The 19,216-nt window shown below is 39.1% G+C and overlaps 1 protein-coding gene across 2 annotated transcripts in view; it reads left to right on the top strand.

Moving 5' to 3' along the window:
• PPIL2 (peptidylprolyl isomerase like 2) overlaps positions 1 to 19,216 on the top strand; it is a 74,308-nt gene that overhangs the window by 39,494 nt on the left and 15,598 nt on the right. Inside the window, exons 13-15 of one of the 2 annotated variants that reach the window (XM_075041582.1) lie at positions 7,244 to 7,345; positions 8,727 to 8,760; positions 17,769 to 17,886. In XM_075041582.1, the coding sequence (XP_074897683.1) occupies positions 7,244 to 7,345; positions 8,727 to 8,760; positions 17,769 to 17,886 (254 nt within the window). The remainder of the gene's footprint in view (positions 1 to 7,243; positions 7,346 to 8,726; positions 8,761 to 17,768; positions 17,887 to 19,216) is intronic. The other variant, XM_075041583.1, reaches the window with a different exon arrangement.

Raw genomic sequence — 19,216 nt, forward strand, 5'->3', positions numbered from 1 at the left:
TGTTCATTCAGTAATATGGTTATAGGGATGAAGTTCAGTGGTCTTGGCATGGTTGTAAATTACTTATTTCTTTTTTTTTTTCATCAAAACAGGTCATTGTAGGAAGAGCTGCAACTTCCAACTTTGAAAGTTCTTGTCAACAGAAACAAAAAACAAACAAAACTGTTCTTTTCCAGTAGGAGAACAGTTGGATAAAAATGTTTGTTAGAGAGAGAGGATGTTGTTATTTTTCCTCAAAGTGCTACAATGGCAGACAGTTCTATTGCTCTTCTGTGTGATTGTGAGTAGAATGGCTCTGCACAGCCATATTGATTAACAGGTTGCTTATAGGTTGTTCTTAAGTGACTAGAAGCTAATATTTTAAATATTTTTAACTTTGGGGGCATAACAGCCATGCTTGAGAAAGGAGAAACATTTTCATGTGAGATATTAGTAGGAAACGCCTTATCTGGCTGCTGCTATCGTGCGCTTGTCCTCAGTGCTGTTTTGCAGCAGTGAAGGGGCAGTGGGAGTCCCCGATGTCCGTCCCTGCCCATGCCTGAATGGGACGTTCAACATGGGGTTGAGGAAGGTGCTCAGCCACCTCCCTGTGAACCTTTGCCTGCACCGTGAGGCTCGCTGCCCTTGGCTGTCTCTGCTTAGTTTCCTGGCAGCCCTTGGTGTTGGGTAATCGGTGGGAAAGCATTTTGCACATTTGGACCTTTCTACCTCCCCAGCCCCCCTGACAAGCTGTATGTGGGGAGGGAATCGATTGTTATTGGATTCTGTTGCTTGTTTTTTGACATTTGACGGTGCAGGCATCCCATACCAGCTGTGTCTGCCACTTAGTGATCCCGAACCCGAGGATGAGGCGGGCGGTTTGGAGTTACACAGCTGCTGCTCTTCATCTTTCTCTGACATGTTTCTTGTTTGTACCTTCGCTCCTCTGATGAGAGCAGGGTGACCTTGGGAGGCTGACAGCTACCAGAGCTTCACTGTCTAGTGTGGAAGTGGTTACAGGTTACATCTTCTGAAAAGGTGGAATTTATGTGCAGTCAGTTGCAGACTGACGAAATGCCAAGGAGCTGCCACGGAACCTGCGATACTCCCAAGTTTTACAGCTGCTGGAGGTTGCTCAAGCAATTAAAATTGCATCCTCGTTTAGACTGTACCTATCAGTGCTATGTGATGCTTGCCAGCCCCATCCTTATCAGCACCCAGCCCTGCATCGCACTGTCTGACAAGCTCTTCAACCATCATGTGACTGACAAATTTAAGCAGGAGGAGAGGATTGTTTTCTTTTCTACCACTGCAATAAATAAAAGTTAGAGGAAAAGTAATGACCGTTGGCTAGGGATGATGACTGTGCCTCTGGAGAGCTGGTAGTTAACATTGACAAATCAGATGAGTGAATTAGATGCCTTGTTTAACTTGAGTTGTGCTCAGCTAAACCAATTGATTGTCCCTGTATTTGCAAAAAAGTGAAAAATAAAACTGGAGTATGTAATTTTTTTATTGGCATCTTGTCTAAGCTGAGCATCTTGCTCAGACTTTGAAAGTTTTCGGTAGCATCATTAATGTCAGTACTGTGGAAGAAATGCCTTTGAAAAGTGAAATTTAGCTATCTGCTGGAATCTTTGCTAAATAGCTAATTAAATTATAGTGGGTTTCTGTGTAATGAGAATGCAATAATTCTGCTCTTTGTTCTAAGCAAACTTTGAGGTTTTGAGGTAGCAAAATAGGCAAATATTTGCTATCACGTCAGCAATCTATTACCTGAGGCATAGTTTGCTTGTTCTGATTCTTTTTTAATATGAGTCTGGCCAGTTGTTTTACCCCACAATGCCCTAATGCTTTCATCTCTCCCAGTGCTCTCTCACTGGAACTGTCCTCTTCTTATCATAGACCACAAATTGACCCAAACACATTTGCTCACCGTATGACCAGATTGAGAATGGTGTCCCTTATATGAACTGTGTCTTTTTTGAACTGGACCACCGTAGGCAGCTGTTGTTTGCCACCATAACCTGTCACCGGCTCACCCCTCTCGCACGTAGGGGAACTGTTAGCAGGAAAGTGGAGCTGGCAGGGGGTGATGTTTAGGTCTATAGTAAATGTTCTCCTGCAGGAAATGTCATGGGCTTCCCACACTGAAATTCTCCCCATGCTTTTGCAATGGACTTTGTGGAGTTTTGGATTTTCTTGGCCCTCTTGCTCTGAAACAAATGGAGTGTGCTCCTAGTCCATTGGTGCAAAGCAGGGTAGCTTAAATTGCCTTCCAGTACAGTATTATGCATTGAAATGCACTGACAACATTTGTATGTCCAGTTTGTTTCCATGATTTAGTGGGAGGAAACAGGCACTTGCACCTGATAGATGGTGATTCCTGAAACTGCTTCATTACAGTTGCCTCTGACTAAGCCCTAAATAAAGCCAAGCTTTTATTAGGGTGAGTTCTTTCCTGTGGGATGGGTAGGCTGTGAGGATTGGCGATTGAAAGGGATAGGGAGAACTGAGTTTAAACCTTACCAAATCAGCTTTTTATGGGCTCATGCATTAGAAGAGTTGCTAGAATCAACAATTACAAGAGTGAAAATGCTCTATGTGAAAAAAAAAAAAAAAAGTGTGTAAATGGACTAATGCAAAACAAAATCCACCTTGCATTTTAAAGGAGATCTATGTTCAAAAAATTGCAGGCTTCGTTTGAAGCTTTAGAAATTTCCATCACTAGTTCATGCCTCTTAGTAGTGGGATTCTGGCATTTGTGTGATAAGATGAAGGCTGTAGAATGCAATTTTAATTCGTGAGGAATGAGCTTTTCATTATTTCAGATTATTTCTGCTTTGAAACATAGGGTTAATGAGCATATATCAAGGCTCTGTAGTTTAGTGAAAGTGCTACAGTTCATCCAATTTAGAGAGACAAAAAGAAATAAAAGGGGAGTGGAATTAGCACAGGGAAATTACACAGATGTGCAAATGACAGCTTCTGAATCCTTAGTGTGAAATTTCTCTTCAAGGTTCATGCAGATCCTCAAGGGATGAAGCATTTTGAAATTATTAGCTCTTCACATAGTAAAGCCTTCTTCCTTGCAGTCATGGCAACGACTCAGAAGCTCTTCTCTTTCCCATCTCCTGTACCTTGGCAACAGGAGCGCTGCAGGTTTTGAATCTACTTCTGGTTGGCTCTTTAGCTGCCCAATACAAATTCTGAGTTAAGGTAAATTTTACAAATGTAATGACCCATTTTAAGTGATGAGAAAGGACAGCTGCAAACTGAGAAATCAGATTGTGACCTGTCTTGGTTAGTCTTACCCCTCAGGTCTCAGGGTGCAGCAAGAGAGATGAATTTTGCCTGGATTGGAGCCACCCTTGCTGGCAAAAAGGAAACTAAAATTGGCTCGGTTAATACTTGAAAGTGGAACCATATTAAATCTGCACTTCTCCTGGAACTTTATAGTCAGGGTTTTTTTCTGTTTTTCTTTGGGTTTCTAAATTGTATATTCTTTTCGTCAGTGTTTCCCCAGTATCCGTGATCTCACAATCAGTCTCTTGTCACTGTTGTGCTTGCATGGTCATTCTTAGTAGCAGTCTGTCTTTAATTCTGAAATTTGTCTGGACCTAGTAACTGGTAGAGTGGTGGTATTTCCATGTAGAGTTACCTACTAAGTGTGTTAGCTACATGGAGACTTAAACTTAATTAGAAAACCATTGAGCTGTTGCCCCATTTAATATACATGTCTGTTAGCCAAGAAAAGCATTTGTGTCATCTTCTGGAATAAGTATTCTTCTGGATTTCTGTCTCAAACCGTTTATTAAAATTTTACCACTTGTCTTTGGTGTGAATTTTCAACAGTTGAAAGACAGTTATCTGGCATCTACAAAATAAATAAGGAGCATAGTTGGAGCAGGAGACTAATTTTTCGTATCAATAAGGGGTTTTTTCTTACTGTCATTTGGAGAGAGAAGTGTCTTTAAGTTGATGGACATCATACAGAGACACTGCATTCACTTACATGATCTCAACTTGACTGAAGTAAAGGAGGATTTCTCAGGGCTGTCCTGCCACACTTTTTGGAGAGAAAAGTCTTCCGCAATTTTTAAATTTGACTTCTTAGGACTGTCACTGCATCCTTCTGAGAAGATACTGCAGTAGATTTAAAACATAACCTTTTTTCTGTCAGTGGCTTTCAGATCAAAAGGTTAACAAATTAAGGTAGCATTTGTCCCTTGTCTTTCATACATATAAGCCTAAGTCATAGTCAGCAGATTAAAATAATTTAAATCATTTCCTGCTTAATGTAAAAGGAATGAAAGTTAGCTGCTGCTGTTGAGGTCAATTTGGGACAAGAACAGCCAGAAGTAAAAGGAGAACCTGGAGCCCATTGTCAATAATGAGGCAACAAGAAACCAGCATTGCCTCCTGCACTTCTGCATTTCCAGGTGCCTTGACCATCCCTTCCTCCTTCAGAAATGGTGTGAGGCAAGCAGTGTGGAGGAAGTTTCTGAAGAAGTAGGTAGTTTTGCATTCCAAGACTGCGAGTCTGACATCTTCTACAAGATCTTACACTCAAATAACAATGTCAGGTTTGTTTATATATATTTCTTATCAGTCTTTGTAGTTGGAACAAAGACTTCAAAGACTGGCCTTGTTTATATGGTCAATGCAGAACGCAACTTCATTACTGAGGATCTACACCTTCCCCATAAACCTCAAGCCTTCTCCTGCTTTGGACAGGACGCTGCATAAAAAAGTCCCTGAAATGTACTTGGCAGTGTGAGATTCGGCAAGAACATTAACTGTTTTGAATAAATCAGATAATCTGAGCCAGGTATTGTAGACCAACTGAAACTGGGATTTATTACTGATTGAATGCAAACCTTTTTATTTGTGTCTACTAAAAAGCACCATAGAAGGTAATGGTAACGTTGCTAAGGAACAGTTTACCTGCCAAATGTATCTGTATGATGCATGAGGTGACCATGGGAACCAATTTGGTGGCAATTATTTAAAGAAAACCTTGCAGTGAAATGATTATTGCATGTGTACTAAATATTTCTGCAGTTGCATTTGAAAAGCTTGTTTCTGGGAAAAGGTATAATAACTAGAAATCCATTCAGAGAGAAGGGTCAGCATAGGTCCTGCATAAAAAATACATTACTAGAGCCAGTTTTTCTGATGTATATTTTATAAATCATGTTTTGAAAATAAATAGGAAATGTGTATTGGGTTATCAACTTTGTGCAAATTTAAAACGGTTTGGTATGTATTCCTAGGGGACTCAGTCTTTTGCCTGATTTCATTTTTCTTAAAAAATTAATTACAGGTTGCTGTATTCCCCCTAGAGAACTTATTAACTATGTCTCTCCAAAGAGTGCTTGGTTCTCATGAGATAAAATGCCTTAGGCTAAAAGCTGCTGATTCCATTTCTGATTCATAAAGAAATTTTTAAACTTATTTTTATCCTCAGTGACAGTTTTCATGAGTTATAACTGTAGCACTGCATTAGGATCAAGGTTGTTATGATATTGTCTTATAAACGAAGCATAGACTGCACAAATGGTTCTTCAGGGGTTGAATTTTACTTGAAAGGTTATGTACAAAGATTATTTTCAAGCATATATGTCCAATTCAAAGAAAAAATTTCAAATGTGCTATAAACACTGAAACTGTAGGAAAACCTCCTATTGCTTGAAACAATTTTTATGGAATATGTTTACTTAGGAGTTGCCCTCTGGATGCTACTGAAATACATGTCCTAGTGGCATTCTACCATAAACTTATTATGGTACCATTATCATTTTAACCCACTAATGAATTATATAAGAAATCTGAGATAATAGCTGATGTAAGATTGCATTAGATTTTGTTCATTTTTCCAGTTATGGCCAAGCTGATAACTGTCATCTATATCTGTGTAGAGTAATTAAGAAGGAATCATTGTGAAGAATTTATAATGCAGGTAGAGTTTGTTTGGATAATTAAGAGACATCTCAGTGTCAATAAAGAGGGGTGAGAGTGATTGTGTTTCAGATGAGAAAATACAGAAAATTGAAGTTCTGTATGGTTCCAGATGAATACTTTTATGGATCTGCTTTTTAAAAGATAGAGATTATTTCATCCTTAAATGATTGTAATTGGGCTTGCCTTATTTTTTTGCTTTTAAGTCACTTCAGGTTGCATGGCTCAGTCTCACCCTGTCTCTCTGCAGCTCTCAGACCAAGAATGATGTAATACCAATGCCAAGTGAATCACTGTCTTTCAGAAAGAGGCTTCAAGTCTTGTGTGTGTTCATTTACAGAGATTGCAATTCATGCTGGGCCTTTACTTGCAAGCACATACAACAATAATGATATTTTCAAGGCCTGTAACAACTGAAAATTATTTAGATGTATTCTTTTGTAAAACTGGAATATATTTATGCACATAATCCACAGCGGGGCTGGAAAACATGTCCAAGTATAGAAAACAGGCTGTTTCTGTACTAGTATTTGTACATCTGAAAGTATTTTAGTATTGCAGAGGAAAGAATCCATACAATTACAGTGGAAGGATAATTAGGTAGACAGTAAAGGTTTTCCGAAGGTACTGTTTGTATGCCATGGCTCATAAATTCAAATAAATATCTTTAATTTGCACTGTAAAAGCAAATGAGAAGTTGGCAATATATTTAGCATCTTTTTTTTTTTTTTTTTTTTTTTTTTTTAGATTTTTGAAAACAAGTTGTCTGGTTTATTTTTCCTATGGTCCAGTGAGTTGTGGGTTCAGTCCCATTTTTAGTTCCAAATGGTGAAGAGGACCAAGTGCTTCTCTCCCAGTTAGCTTCAGTGTGCTCACTTTGAAACAGTGGCGCAGAAAAGTCAGATTCTTTCTTACTCTGGGAAATTAACTTTTTTCAGTGCTGGAAGTCCCCCTTTAGAACAGGAGTATGATACAATGCTGGAACTAAGTTACTTGAAAGTCTCTGACATTACCTACTTTCACCATCATTATGTCCACTGGGAGCTCATATTACCTGAGCTAGTATTCAACACTTCTTTGTGCTAATTGGAAGGTCTGGGTTTAATTTATTTAACACAGTGTGTGTCTCTCCAGTATACTTTAAAAGAGCATATATTACTTCTTTTTTTCTGTAGACATAGACTTACTCCTCTTCAAGTCCTGCATGATTGTTTCTTTGTATGGCATGAATGAAAAGTGATTCTTGTAAACAATGTAATGACCAATTTCATTGTCTAAAGGTATTACTTAATTAAAACTTAAGTTTGTCTTTCAGACACCTCGAACGTGTGAAAACTTTATCAAATTGTGCAAGAAGAACTATTATGATGGAACAATCTTTCACAGATCAATTCGTAATTTTGTGGTAAGTATTGAACAAATCCTGTGTAATGCACAATATGTGATGTCCTCAAAATATTTATTTAGCTTAATTAAGTTTTAGTTTCTTCCATGCATGACAACTTACAATAGATGTATATTAAATATACCATCAGAACTAGGATTGTCCTAACTTATTAAATTTGTACTTACTAGTCTAACAACTGTCTCTGACTAATACTGTCACTTGGAGCATCACTGCAGTAGTAGTGCTTTTGCTGACGTTCCAGACAAAGCCTTTGAGAGTCATTGCCTTGGCAAGGCTCTTGTTATCTTCCCCAAGCTGTGGGTGGATGGTTAATGAACAGAAGGAGAGAGAGGGAAATGCTAATTTGGATAAGTAATACTGTGGCCTGTTGAAATCCCATTCAGATGAAACTTTAGAAAGCAGCTGAATTTCTGTTTCAGGTTGTGGTACTTGGATACTGTCAGATCATCCTTTCCTGAGTGTGCTCCAGGACTAGGTGCCCAGCCTTTCTTTGTGAAGGAGTTAGATCACCTGGTGAACAAGAAAGTTGACTTTGGTAGTCAAAGATCTTTATTTACATAGGTACAGTCCAGGCAGCTTAGGATATTGTAGCTGTCCTGTAGCTTCCTTTCAGACAAAATAACAACCTGATCCTGAAGGTAGAGCACATCTTTCAGGGGACATCATTGAATGTCACATTCCATCCTGTCATCCTAAAAAAAGCTTTTTTTCTTTTGACAGCATTGTATATCTCAGTTCATAGTTAAACTCACAATTAAAATTGTGCTTGTGTGCTATTACTGTGAAACTAGTCATGTCACACTCCCTCTACTGGCATTATAATACATAGAATATTATTTCTGTAGATCCTGCACGTATATACAGTGATTAATTTTGTTGCTGAAAGATTGGTTTCACATGCGGATTTTCCCTACTGTAGATAGTGAGCGGGATACTGGGAAATACAGGTTCAGATACAGAAAATATTCCGTATTACCTCATTTCTTGCCTTCCCATCATGTAGAGGATTGGTAGCAAAATGCCTTTTCAGTTCCAAAAGCAATGCATCATCAGTTAAAAAGCAGGTTGTGACTCAGGACATAACAGAAAGGATGATCTGGTTAACCCATTTGAGACTGTTTATTTTCCCTATTTACCCACAAGAGACCTATTATTTTTATAAAACTGTCATTCTGCTCTTGGATAAGTAATGTAGGAGATGACAGCCAGCTGATAAAAGAAGCTCCAAATAAGTAGTAATGGTTTCCTTGTTGCTAACTTGTCAACATGACATGATACAGAAGGAAGAAAATGGAGCAGAATTGGTTTTTATGGCTTGTATTTAATGTCTTTCACACAGATATATATGTAACCTATTGATTTAATTTTAATTCTGCAGATCCAAGGAGGTGATCCAACTGGAACAGGAACAGGTAAGGCTGAGTTTGAATCAAGTAAACTGTTTTCACTTCATGCGCTGTTGTTACATTTATTTCCAGACACCTTGTAGATTAAAATTCTCTAAATGATGATATGTAGTACACTGTGAGTATTTCTACTTTAAAGCAGAGGTTTTATCGCTATATTTTATGACTATTTTAACTATGCTTAAAATTTCATCCAATATATTCTCAGTCTAAAACTTGGGCACTCTTCCATGCAGAATTCTTGTTGGGTCTTTGCTTCCTTTTTCTTCCAGAAAATAAATAAATGAAAATTGTAATGATTTTACAGCTGGCCTTCCAGGGCAAAGAACAAAGGAAGAAACACATTCATGCAAAGTTGCTTTCAAATTCAGCATTAATGAAATACTTGAGACCTGCCTTGGAATTGGTGAATAGCCAGATACCATCTGTTCTCCCAGCTAGCTGCCTTGTAAAGCCCAAGCTGCTCTTTTTCTAACTTTGAGGGGTCACTGTTACTAAATTCTTCTGCCTGTTCTTTCTCCCTTAGCTGGTTAGTTGGAGATCTGCCTTAACGCTCATATCAGAAATGGTGAGGAGACATAGCAGCTGAAGGGTCCTCAGAGCATTGCCCACCACAGTAGATATGTCATGTGATATCTCTAGATACTGCTGTAAATTTGCTCATTTTCCACCTGCACCCTTTATCTACCCACTTGTAGATGTCACCAGCCTCCACAGCTCCTCACCTGGTCCTGTGGGGTTCTGTGCATTTTTGTTCTAGTACATACATGTGTCGCCTGTATGTGCAAGCACTATAACCTTCTGTGTGTGCTCACAGGTCATCCAAAAAAGATGTCTTTGTAGTTGTTAAATACTTTAGCTCTATTTACTTTGTAAATGATGTTAGTGTGAGTTGCCCAACAGCTTTTCTTCTACTGCCTGCGATAATCAACAGTTGCATACTCTAAGATTTGAGACTAGTTAAAGGTTCTGTGTTTTGATGGCAAAAGCCCATTAACAAGATTTGTCACCATATATGCTTGGACTGTCAAAAGAAATGTGAATTGATTTTGTTATAAGGAAAGTTTCAGTTCAAATCCCAAAAGACATAATTAGGAACATCTTTTAAAATGAGAAATTAAAGAGGTGTCAGGAGACAGGAGAAATTTAATGGGTTGACTCAGACACCTTTCACCCTTGTAGGGTGGAGTTCAGATCCTGCAGTGGAATGAAAATTAACTTCCTGGTGTCATTCTTGTCTCTATTTGTGCAAATGGTAGAAGTATTGTAAGACAGCACAATTAATAGTTGGCAGCAGACTGGCAGTGCATCTGCATTGAAGGTCAAGACTCAGCTCTACTGGCAAAGCAAGTAGGAAGTAAAATGCAAATAAGTCCATAGGAGAAAAACACTCCTATGTATATTCTTTTATTTAACAAAAGGAGTCTAATGACCTCTAGTCTTTTCAGTGTTGTTTTCCTCCTTGTCATTCTTAATTAAATATGAATATATTGCAAGCGAAATGTCTTGCAAACATCTGTCAAGACTATTAAAGTTCTAATAAAAGGGACAGTGTACACTCAAATAGATATGAGTGTTGCAGATTTTGAGAGACTATTTGCAGTTATTGTAGAGTCCAAATGATACAACTATCTTCTTTGCAACTGAATGTTTTTTATTCTTGTGAAGACAGCTGCATTTTAGATATCCTTATTTAATCACTTATTGAATATGATAATATCACAAGAAAATGTTGTAAATGGACAGCCTGGTGGGCTACCAGATTCCTCTTGAACTGTCATGTCTGTGTGTTTAATACTTAGTTAAATGAAGCCACTTAGACTGTTCACAGAGGGCTAGTAGTCAGGATTTGTTCCTGACTACCTGATAGATCCCGGGCACTTGAATGTGAGGCAGAAATTTCACTTGCGTATCTCGAGCCACATGCTGCAAGAAGGTGGCCAGACCTAAGGTGTCTGCCTGGCTTTACATTCTCTCTGCAGCACCGTGGCCAGAGGAAGGTGCAGCTTGATAGCAGTGTAAGAACATGGCAAATGTAGTGATGCTCTCCTAGACTCCTGTGGTGTAAAAATTTTGGTCCATTGGTTTGCACCTTATTAATGTGATCACAAGCATTCATGTTAGGAAAGCTTTCGAGTAAAGCACTGGGATTCAGTACTTTGTACCTTTTTCACCTTGGTTTTGTATGTTATTTGCAGTATAAATTCCCTTTTTTATTTCTTCTGGCAGTTGGAAGGAATTTCAGCATTTCTTTGACTCCTGCTTCTTAGAAAAAAAAGAATATGCATCTTTGAAAGCTAAAAAGTCTGTAAGATTTAATGGTCCTTAGAGGTTTACTGGGGGAGTAAATGACTCGGCTTCTGTAATATCAGAGAAGCATATGAGAGTAGAACAGGGTTTTCTTCCCAGATATTCCAATTAGCAATAGGGAAGACTGTTTGGAAGCTACCTTTTAAACGTCAATATCTTAAACTGCCACAATTTTTTCTGTTAGAGCCTTTTGTAGGAAGACTTCAGAAAAAAAGAACATCCTTTGTTTCCTCTTCCAAATAGAACCTTCTGCTTTAAGTGAAATTTTCTGGCTAAGAGGTTTGGGATAGTTTTTTGCTTGCTTTTTTGTTTGTTTAAAAAAAGAAACTACCACCTTTTCCAAACTGATACATGGAAGGTGCATTAAGCCTGTATATATTTTTGTTTTGCTATATTTATTTAGTTATTCCTGTTGATCAGCTCAGGAACTAGAACAGACTTGTTCAAAAATCTTCCCGACATTTGGTTTCTGTCATCTGAATTCATCCTATGTTCAGCAACAGGTGTCAGGTTTATGGTTGCATCACCCAAATGCTTCGATGATCACCCACTCCATTGCTAACTAAGCCCAGGACTGTTTGGCTTCTGGGTGTATTTGGGCACATTCAGTACAACATGACATAAGGTTACATGTCATACGTACATAGACTGAAACTGTGCTCTCGGCTCACCTAGATAAATGTGCTTGTGTTTTGGAAACATTTCACAGATGTAAAATGCCAATCTGGTTGTCACTGACTGTCCACTTCCATGGCCACTCTGGCTGAACAGTCCTATCTGTAAGCAGCACTGATCCTTATTTCTTTTTCATTTGTTATTCAGCACCCGAATGTGTTCTTTTTGAGTCTCTCGTTAGGCTGTCGTAAAAGTAACTGTAACCCAGCAGACACATGAAGGACAGCTGATTCCTGGTACTCAGCAGTTAACCTTGAGATGGAGGAGGGTGGAAATTAGCATTATGGCATCTAGAAGTTGAGATACCACACTGGGAAAAGAGTGGGGAGTAGAGTTTTACCTTAGCTTAGCTGGCAGACTTGCATTGCCAAAGCAGTTAGATATAGTCCTGTAAGGTTGACACTGATTTAGAGGACCAAACTAATTTTCTACAGCCTTCAACTTAACGTTTCATAAGACTACTGGGAGAAATTTTGTTGTGCTGCAGCAGTTTATTTTTTTTCTAACAAAATAACCACCCATAGAGGCAGTATTCAGAGTAATAAGCCGAGTCATGGTCATTCTTTGTAATGATTAATTATTTGAATATGAATTTTAGATTTGTGATGTATCTTTTCCTGCTGTTCATAACAACTAAGTGGTTGAACGTTGTGAGTAATTCTGTCTAACTTACGCTAGTGCAAGTGGAGCAGCTGCTCTGTATTTTCAGTGTTCCAAATAATAGAAGAAAATTTGCATGTAGGAAAAACAGGTTTAATATCCTAAACCCTTTGTATGAAAAAGAGAAAACTATACACAAAGCATTAAATTTTCAAAGTGGCACAGGCATTTTTCAGCTACTCTTACTTGCAACCTGTTGGAAGGTCTCATGAATCGCCTTGTGTGTGCCTTTGTCCATTTATGAATGTAGGAGGGCGCAAAGTGGCATGTAATAGGTGTAAAAGTCCAAGATAAAATACCACTGGTAGATGGGAATTACATTTTGGATGGCAACAAGCAGAGCAAAGCACTTTTTTTTCCCCTCCTCCAAACTGGCAATAGCAAAGGGACTGTGGACAAACTTGGTCAGTTCTGCAATGTGATTTCCTAACAAGGCAAGTTCCTAAAATGTAACCAGTTTTAGAGGCCCTTTTCTTGCGTGATTCAAGCTCAGCAAAAGGACAAGAGTAAGTCCTTTTTATCTAGCAATATACTCCTTTTAGATTGCAGCTTCTCTGAAAATCCAGCCCTTGGTATGTGGGGTTAAAAGTACCGTGTCCTCTTATCTGAAGGGAGAGAAGCACTTACTGGCTGAGCTAAGGCTTTCATATTTGCAAAATGATTCAAGAATCTCACTTGGAAAGCTCTATAGAAGTGTCAGATGTTATTATGTACCTCGTTGTTCCAAATGACAAGAAGAAAATTACTGAAAGTAAGCCATCATTTTTGTGAATCAGAGCCCTCCCACTTCCTTACCACTGCTTAGCAATTTTTACACCAGAAAAAGGAAGGATTTCTTTAAAATCACAACTGTCATGAATGATGATTCCCAGCCCACACCTGGCTTTTGGAATGCTACATTTCTGAAGCTTTAGGTGCATCTTTCAGCTCTTTGCAAGAAGGTTGTACAACTTCTGTAATTTTACCCAAAAAATTACTTTCTGAAAAAAATGCCTTTAGAAGGAACAAAGACTACCAAAGAGTAACCTGTTCAAGTTCAAAAGACAATCTGAAAATGTGGCTTTTTTCTGTGTAGTTGCTAATGTGTCATTGCTTCAGGTGTCAGTTTAGCTCTATTAACCTTTTCACTATCAGCACAAGATGCAGATATGAGACTGAATAACTAACTGTGCTTCAGTTACAAGCTAAATATATCTTGCCACTCTGCATAGCCATGGAAATGATGAATACGCTCTAATTTTTTCTATGAGCTGTGAGGTCTGTTTGGTTTCATCTCTGTGTGAGAATTGGGTAAACACCTCTTTAATTTAAGAGAATTTTTATCTTTTATTAAAAATGTGGGGAAGTGGCTCCCAGCTGCCTTCAGCTTTGAATCTTGGGTGTCTGGGTAGGCATGTGATTTTTATTTTACAGAATTGTGCAAAAACTCTTTCTGGCTCCTGAAGGCTTTGATGTTGTACAGGTTAAATGCTGTTAGAAGACCAGTGTATTTCCGTGGCCGATCCCAAGTCCATTTCCAGCTTTGTGGAAACAGGAGACCCCCATATGCAGGTTTATAAGTACTGCTCCCTTTTGGACTCCCAGCACCAATCCAGGCAGCGGCAGCACCCGCATGGGGCCATGTCTGCTGCCATGCGAACCCCTCTGATTTTTAGCACAGAATTTTTTTCCAGCACATTTTCTAATAGGATCTCAGAAGCATTTGCAAGTCCAGTGGGCACACAGCTCTACTGTGACAGAAGATAATCTTATCAGGGAGTAAGCTGAGAGGAAGGTGAAGTGACAGGCAGTGCTGCCCGCTGTGAATCTAACACCCAGAGTCAATTCTTGTTTTCCATGGGCTTTGCTTGTAGGCTGGTACATCAGCTTCAGGGTGAGGTTTTTGCATCATCCTGACTCCATATATAGTCAGCGGTGATTTGTGTGCTCTCAGAGGACAATTCGTGGAATATAAGGAGGAGCCTGCTCTCTTTATGGCATATATGGGGAGTGTAACAAGAGAGGGCTAGAGCTAGACAGTGCAACAGTCCCACCTCCTCTGTCTGTCTGCATCCATTCTGCTTTTAGAAAATGAGAAAGGTGGCACAGCCACACCTCCCAACTGTGTCGAGAATAAACAAAGTAAAATCTGCTATGTACTTCCAAATGCCTCCTAATTATTGGCAGTAGGTTTGCAGCCTGTGAGTTATTTTTCCAAGTTTACAATGAGCTCTACCATAGAGAGCAAAATGTAAGGATCTAAAATCCCTGTTCCAGACCCCCCTGGCTGAGCATTGTGCTGTCATGGCAGTAGACTAACAAGGGATCTGTACTTAATCTTCAGAGAGAAGGTGATTCTGGTTTTCAGTAATTAAAAAAATGTATACATTTAACTCGCCATCTTCTGGCTTGCTCTGTCTGGTCCTGCTTCAAGCAGCTACTTGAAGCCTGGAATGATTCCAGGGGTTAGCAGGAGTTTGACAAACAGTATATTCAGTCTATTTTTAATTTAAGGAGAATACATTTGGGTGGTTTTTTTTCTTTTTTTCTAAAAGTATTCTTAAATTAAAAATCAGGGATTTTTTTCTTTAAAAAAAATGACAAACCCCCCCAAACTGTTTTTGTACTGCTGTCTTGCTGCCTTTGCAACGTCTTCACCACCCCTTGCCAGTCCGTGCTGCCAGGCCTCCGCAGACACTTCAGCTATGTCCTTTATAGGACGTCTGGCCTTTCAGGCGAATGTTGCACAGGGCATTCTCTGTTCTTGCTGCAGCTCCCGGGCAGACAGAATTAGCCTTGGAAACAGCTGTATGGCAGACAGAGAGGGAGGCAGGGACTGGATGTCATGCTGTAACTATCTACTATTTCCAGAGAACTGGAATGAACTGAAGTTAGCCTTCGTACATATGAGATTATTCTGACCTGCAGTGTAAGATCTGAAATGAAATCAAACAAAAATAAATATTCCAAAACCTAAAGACAATGGCTCATTGCTCCTGTCTGCAAGCTCTTGGGTCTGGTTGCTTGTGCCAGAAAGAGAGAGTCTTTCTGTCATTCACAGTTTTTCTCTTTCCTTTTGCATTATTTTTCTGACCAGCGAAGGCTTCAGGGTTGATTCCACCCTCCTTCAGCAGCCTGACAATGCTGTAATTCCAGCATCAGCTGAAAGCATGTGAAGGGTCTAACGGTCTCAAGGGTTTGGCCACTTGCTGCTGTGTACTATCTCAATAGGATGTGTTCATGTTTGCATATCATTGAAAATTTCTAGACAGCAAACAGTCCTCGAGGTTAGGACTCATAGCAAGTGCATCTGCTTTACAAATAATTAGGAGTTCCTTCAAGAGGTCCTTTGAAGCAAAATTATGTATTTCTCTAAGGGAAGTCCAAGTGAAGTTTGTTACTCCAGCCATGGCAGAGAACAGAAATGCAGGGCGTGAAGCAACGGCACCGCAGCAGCGTGGTGCTGCCGGCAGGCAGCCCGTCCCCGGTGCTGCCCTACCCGGCCAGATCAAAGTGGAAAGGTGAAAATTGTGAAAGGCAAAGAGAGAAAGAGAAGTAGTGCACAGACCATAGTGCTGTTGATGGGCAGTGGGTCTGCTGGCTTTGCAGGTGTGTTTCTAGTTTCAGGCAGCACCTGTTGGCGTGGAGCCTTGCTATATTCTGAGCGTAACTTGTTTATTTACTAACCTACAAGAACTTTGTTTTTCTGAACAAGGCAGGTAACTAAGGCACTGTACAAGTAACCTGTCTTAGCAAATAGGAACACACAGGGAGATTCATTAGCAAAGAAAATTGCTGGCTTCTGGTAAGACATTTTCTAATAGGTTGAACACTTTGGATTTGGCTAGAATAGCTGGGTTTTGGATCCATATTCAAGACAGTAGAGCTGGCTGCAGCTGTACCATATCCCTTTCACCCACTACTGGAAGAGATTGGCATATGGGATCATAGGATCAAGCTGATGTAATTTAGCTCATCTTAAAATATTCAATAGCCAAAGATTGCTGAAGTAATCACTCCTCTACTGATTACAGAAAATCTCTACAGGGTTTGTCCCCTTTTGCTGCCTCTTGTCAAACTGCAGAGCAGGCAACACTCAACTCTATTAATAGGTCTTTTGAACATGATTAATTGGGTTTTTATGTGGGTCAGTTTCTTCCAAAATTTCTCTCTTAGTTCCACTTGCACTTGCAGCCATCCACCTGTGATGCTTTGTTTTCGTGGTATCATCTGAAAGTCTTTTCTCATTTGATGCACTCTTCTGATTTTCTGCATAAGGTTTTCAGTAGGACATTGTTTTACTCTTCAATTTTATTTGCTGCTTGCCTGTGCAGCTGTATCATTAAATTGCTTTGCTGTATTAGATGTGCAAATAGCTGTTGAGCACTACAGATCCTTTACTGACCTCCTGCTTTGCAAGTGATACAGTTACTCTAGAGGATTCTTGAGGCAGTTCTGCAGATGGCCCAGTCTTGCTGCCTGTTTGGCTAGTCTTGTTTGGTTTATTTTTAATACTATCCTAAGGTGAAATATTTTTTTCATGGTTTGTCAAACAAGATTATGGATTTGACTGTAAAACTATGACTCATCTCAGCCTTCGTTTTTCTTATTAAGAATGATCCTGGAGGAAAAGTGCAAATGAAAATGTCAGATCTGTCATAAATAATGTAAAAATGACAGCCAGGAGGAGAGGTCTCCCAGACCCTCTTTCTATCCACAGAGGCAGAAAAGAAATCAGTTTTGGAGGGCTGGGTCTGCAGCTTGTGCAAAGTTTTATCATCCTTTCGACTTCATTGCATTTAAGTGTTTACGTCATCCAGGTATCTAGTCCAAATACCTAATTTTTGCCTTTTATTTTGCAGGAATGTATGTCATCATTATTCATTGTTTAGCCAGGAATTAAGCATTTGAGCTTATAACTCCTATTCTTGGTTGATTCTATGAACATATTTTATCTCCCTGATACTTTATTTCCAAAAGCAATGCTATATCCAGAGTGCAATTAAACTAGTAATTCTTTGCTCTCTGTTTTGTCAGGAAGCCACTTTTAAAGATTTAATGTCTCAAAAAAGAAAAATTACAGTGGGCCAGCAGTAAAAAATGAAATCCTTGACAGTTCTTCAGCACACAATATATAAGGCTGTTGATAAACAGTCTAGTCTGTTGTAGTTGATAGTGCGGGGGCACAGAATTGTGTTGCCAGTTACAAACATCTGATTTCAAGGGCATGCTCAAATACTAGCCTAGTGACAGGGATGAGGTAAAAATGTGTTATACACATAGTGATCAGAAGTGCCAGAAACCTTGAATTTAACGTCAGTGCCTGTTATAAAATGTAGTGGGAAACAAATGAAAACAAACATTTCTTCTATCATCTTTTCTCTTTTAAGGAGGAGAATCTTACTGGGGAAAACCTTTCAAAGATGAATTCAAGCCCAATTTGTCCCACACGGGACGTGGTGTTCTTAGCATGGCCAATTCGGGACCCAACACAAACAAATCGCAGTTGTAAGTAGTCACTTGCTTTTTGCGTTTTATTGTTTCCCTCTAGACATTGTGTCTTACTCTGTTAAGAAAACAAATGACATTTTACGAGCTACTCTTTAAAGTTCAGTCAAGTGAAATATTCCGTTGAGTGCTGCATATTGAAATCAGGGTAGCTACAGCTGCTGTTACCCAACCTAAGAGCAAAGTGAAGCATGGCAAGAAGACCTGTAGGTTTATTATATCATCATTAATTTGTCTTTTCTGTCTTTATGATTTGAAGTTTTTGTTAATTTTTGTCAGTGTCCCCCTAGTGTTATCCCTGTAAGAGCATTACACCTCTCCACTCTGTTTAAATTTAGTCCCGTATTGAACTTTTTGAAAGGGCTTAATGAAATTAAACATATACTCTCTGGAAATGTTGTTTCTTTTTACTCACCTGATTTTAAATAAAAGAGAACAGCGTTGAAATGTGTAGAACCCAGACATGGCAGAGTGCAGAATCTGGCATTCAGAATGACTTGTTTTTCAATGTACAAAAGCAAAATGAGGACTAACATGAAGAAAAAATGAATGAAGATGCAGGAAGAAAAATGAATGAAATTTAAAGATACTGAAGTTGTAATAACCTTCTTTATGTGTAACATTAATACAGGTATTTGCCTGCAGTCTTTTGAAAATGTTCTATGTCACTTTGAGCCAACTATTTCTTGGTTGCTCTCTACATACTGCAATAGAAAAAAGTTGTACTTTCATTGTGAGCCCCAGGAAAGACTCTGTGTGTGTGTGTGTGTGTGTGTGTGTGTACAGTACTGTGTGTTGGGACTGGGGAGGGAGGGAGGGGGTTCTTGGTGTTGGTCTTCATGATGCTAAGTATTATTATGGCTTGTAAACTATGCAGTAGTGTGGTTAGCTTTAATTAAACTCAAGTGCTTGTCTCGGGGCCTTTAATAGGCTTACTGACATATTTAAGACTAAGCACATGTTGGGCAGTTTGCAGGATCGAGTTGCTGTAGAGCTTATTTTGGATTTGAATGTTATTGCCAGCACTCAGGTGCTAAATTAGTGGAGAGTAGAGGCTTTTTTTTGGAAAAAAAAAAAAAAGGGTTTAGAAACAGACGTTATAGAGGCAGTTCATGAGTGATGTACCATATTGAGTCACATCATCTGCTGCTGTAAATGTGATCATATGTTTCCCTAAAGTTTGCAAATGAAATATGAAATTCCTTTATATGTGAAGTCCTTGAGAGATTCCAGCTGCCCATATTTATAAAGCTTCCTAGGCACTGTTTAGGCACTTCTGGCAACTGTTGTGACCTTAGGAACTGGGCGAATAGCTCTCCCCATAGGTGAT

Source organism: Buteo buteo, chromosome 11 (assembly GCF_964188355.1).
Source record: "Buteo buteo chromosome 11, bButBut1.hap1.1, whole genome shotgun sequence".
NCBI lineage: Eukaryota > Metazoa > Chordata > Aves > Accipitriformes > Accipitridae > Buteo > Buteo buteo.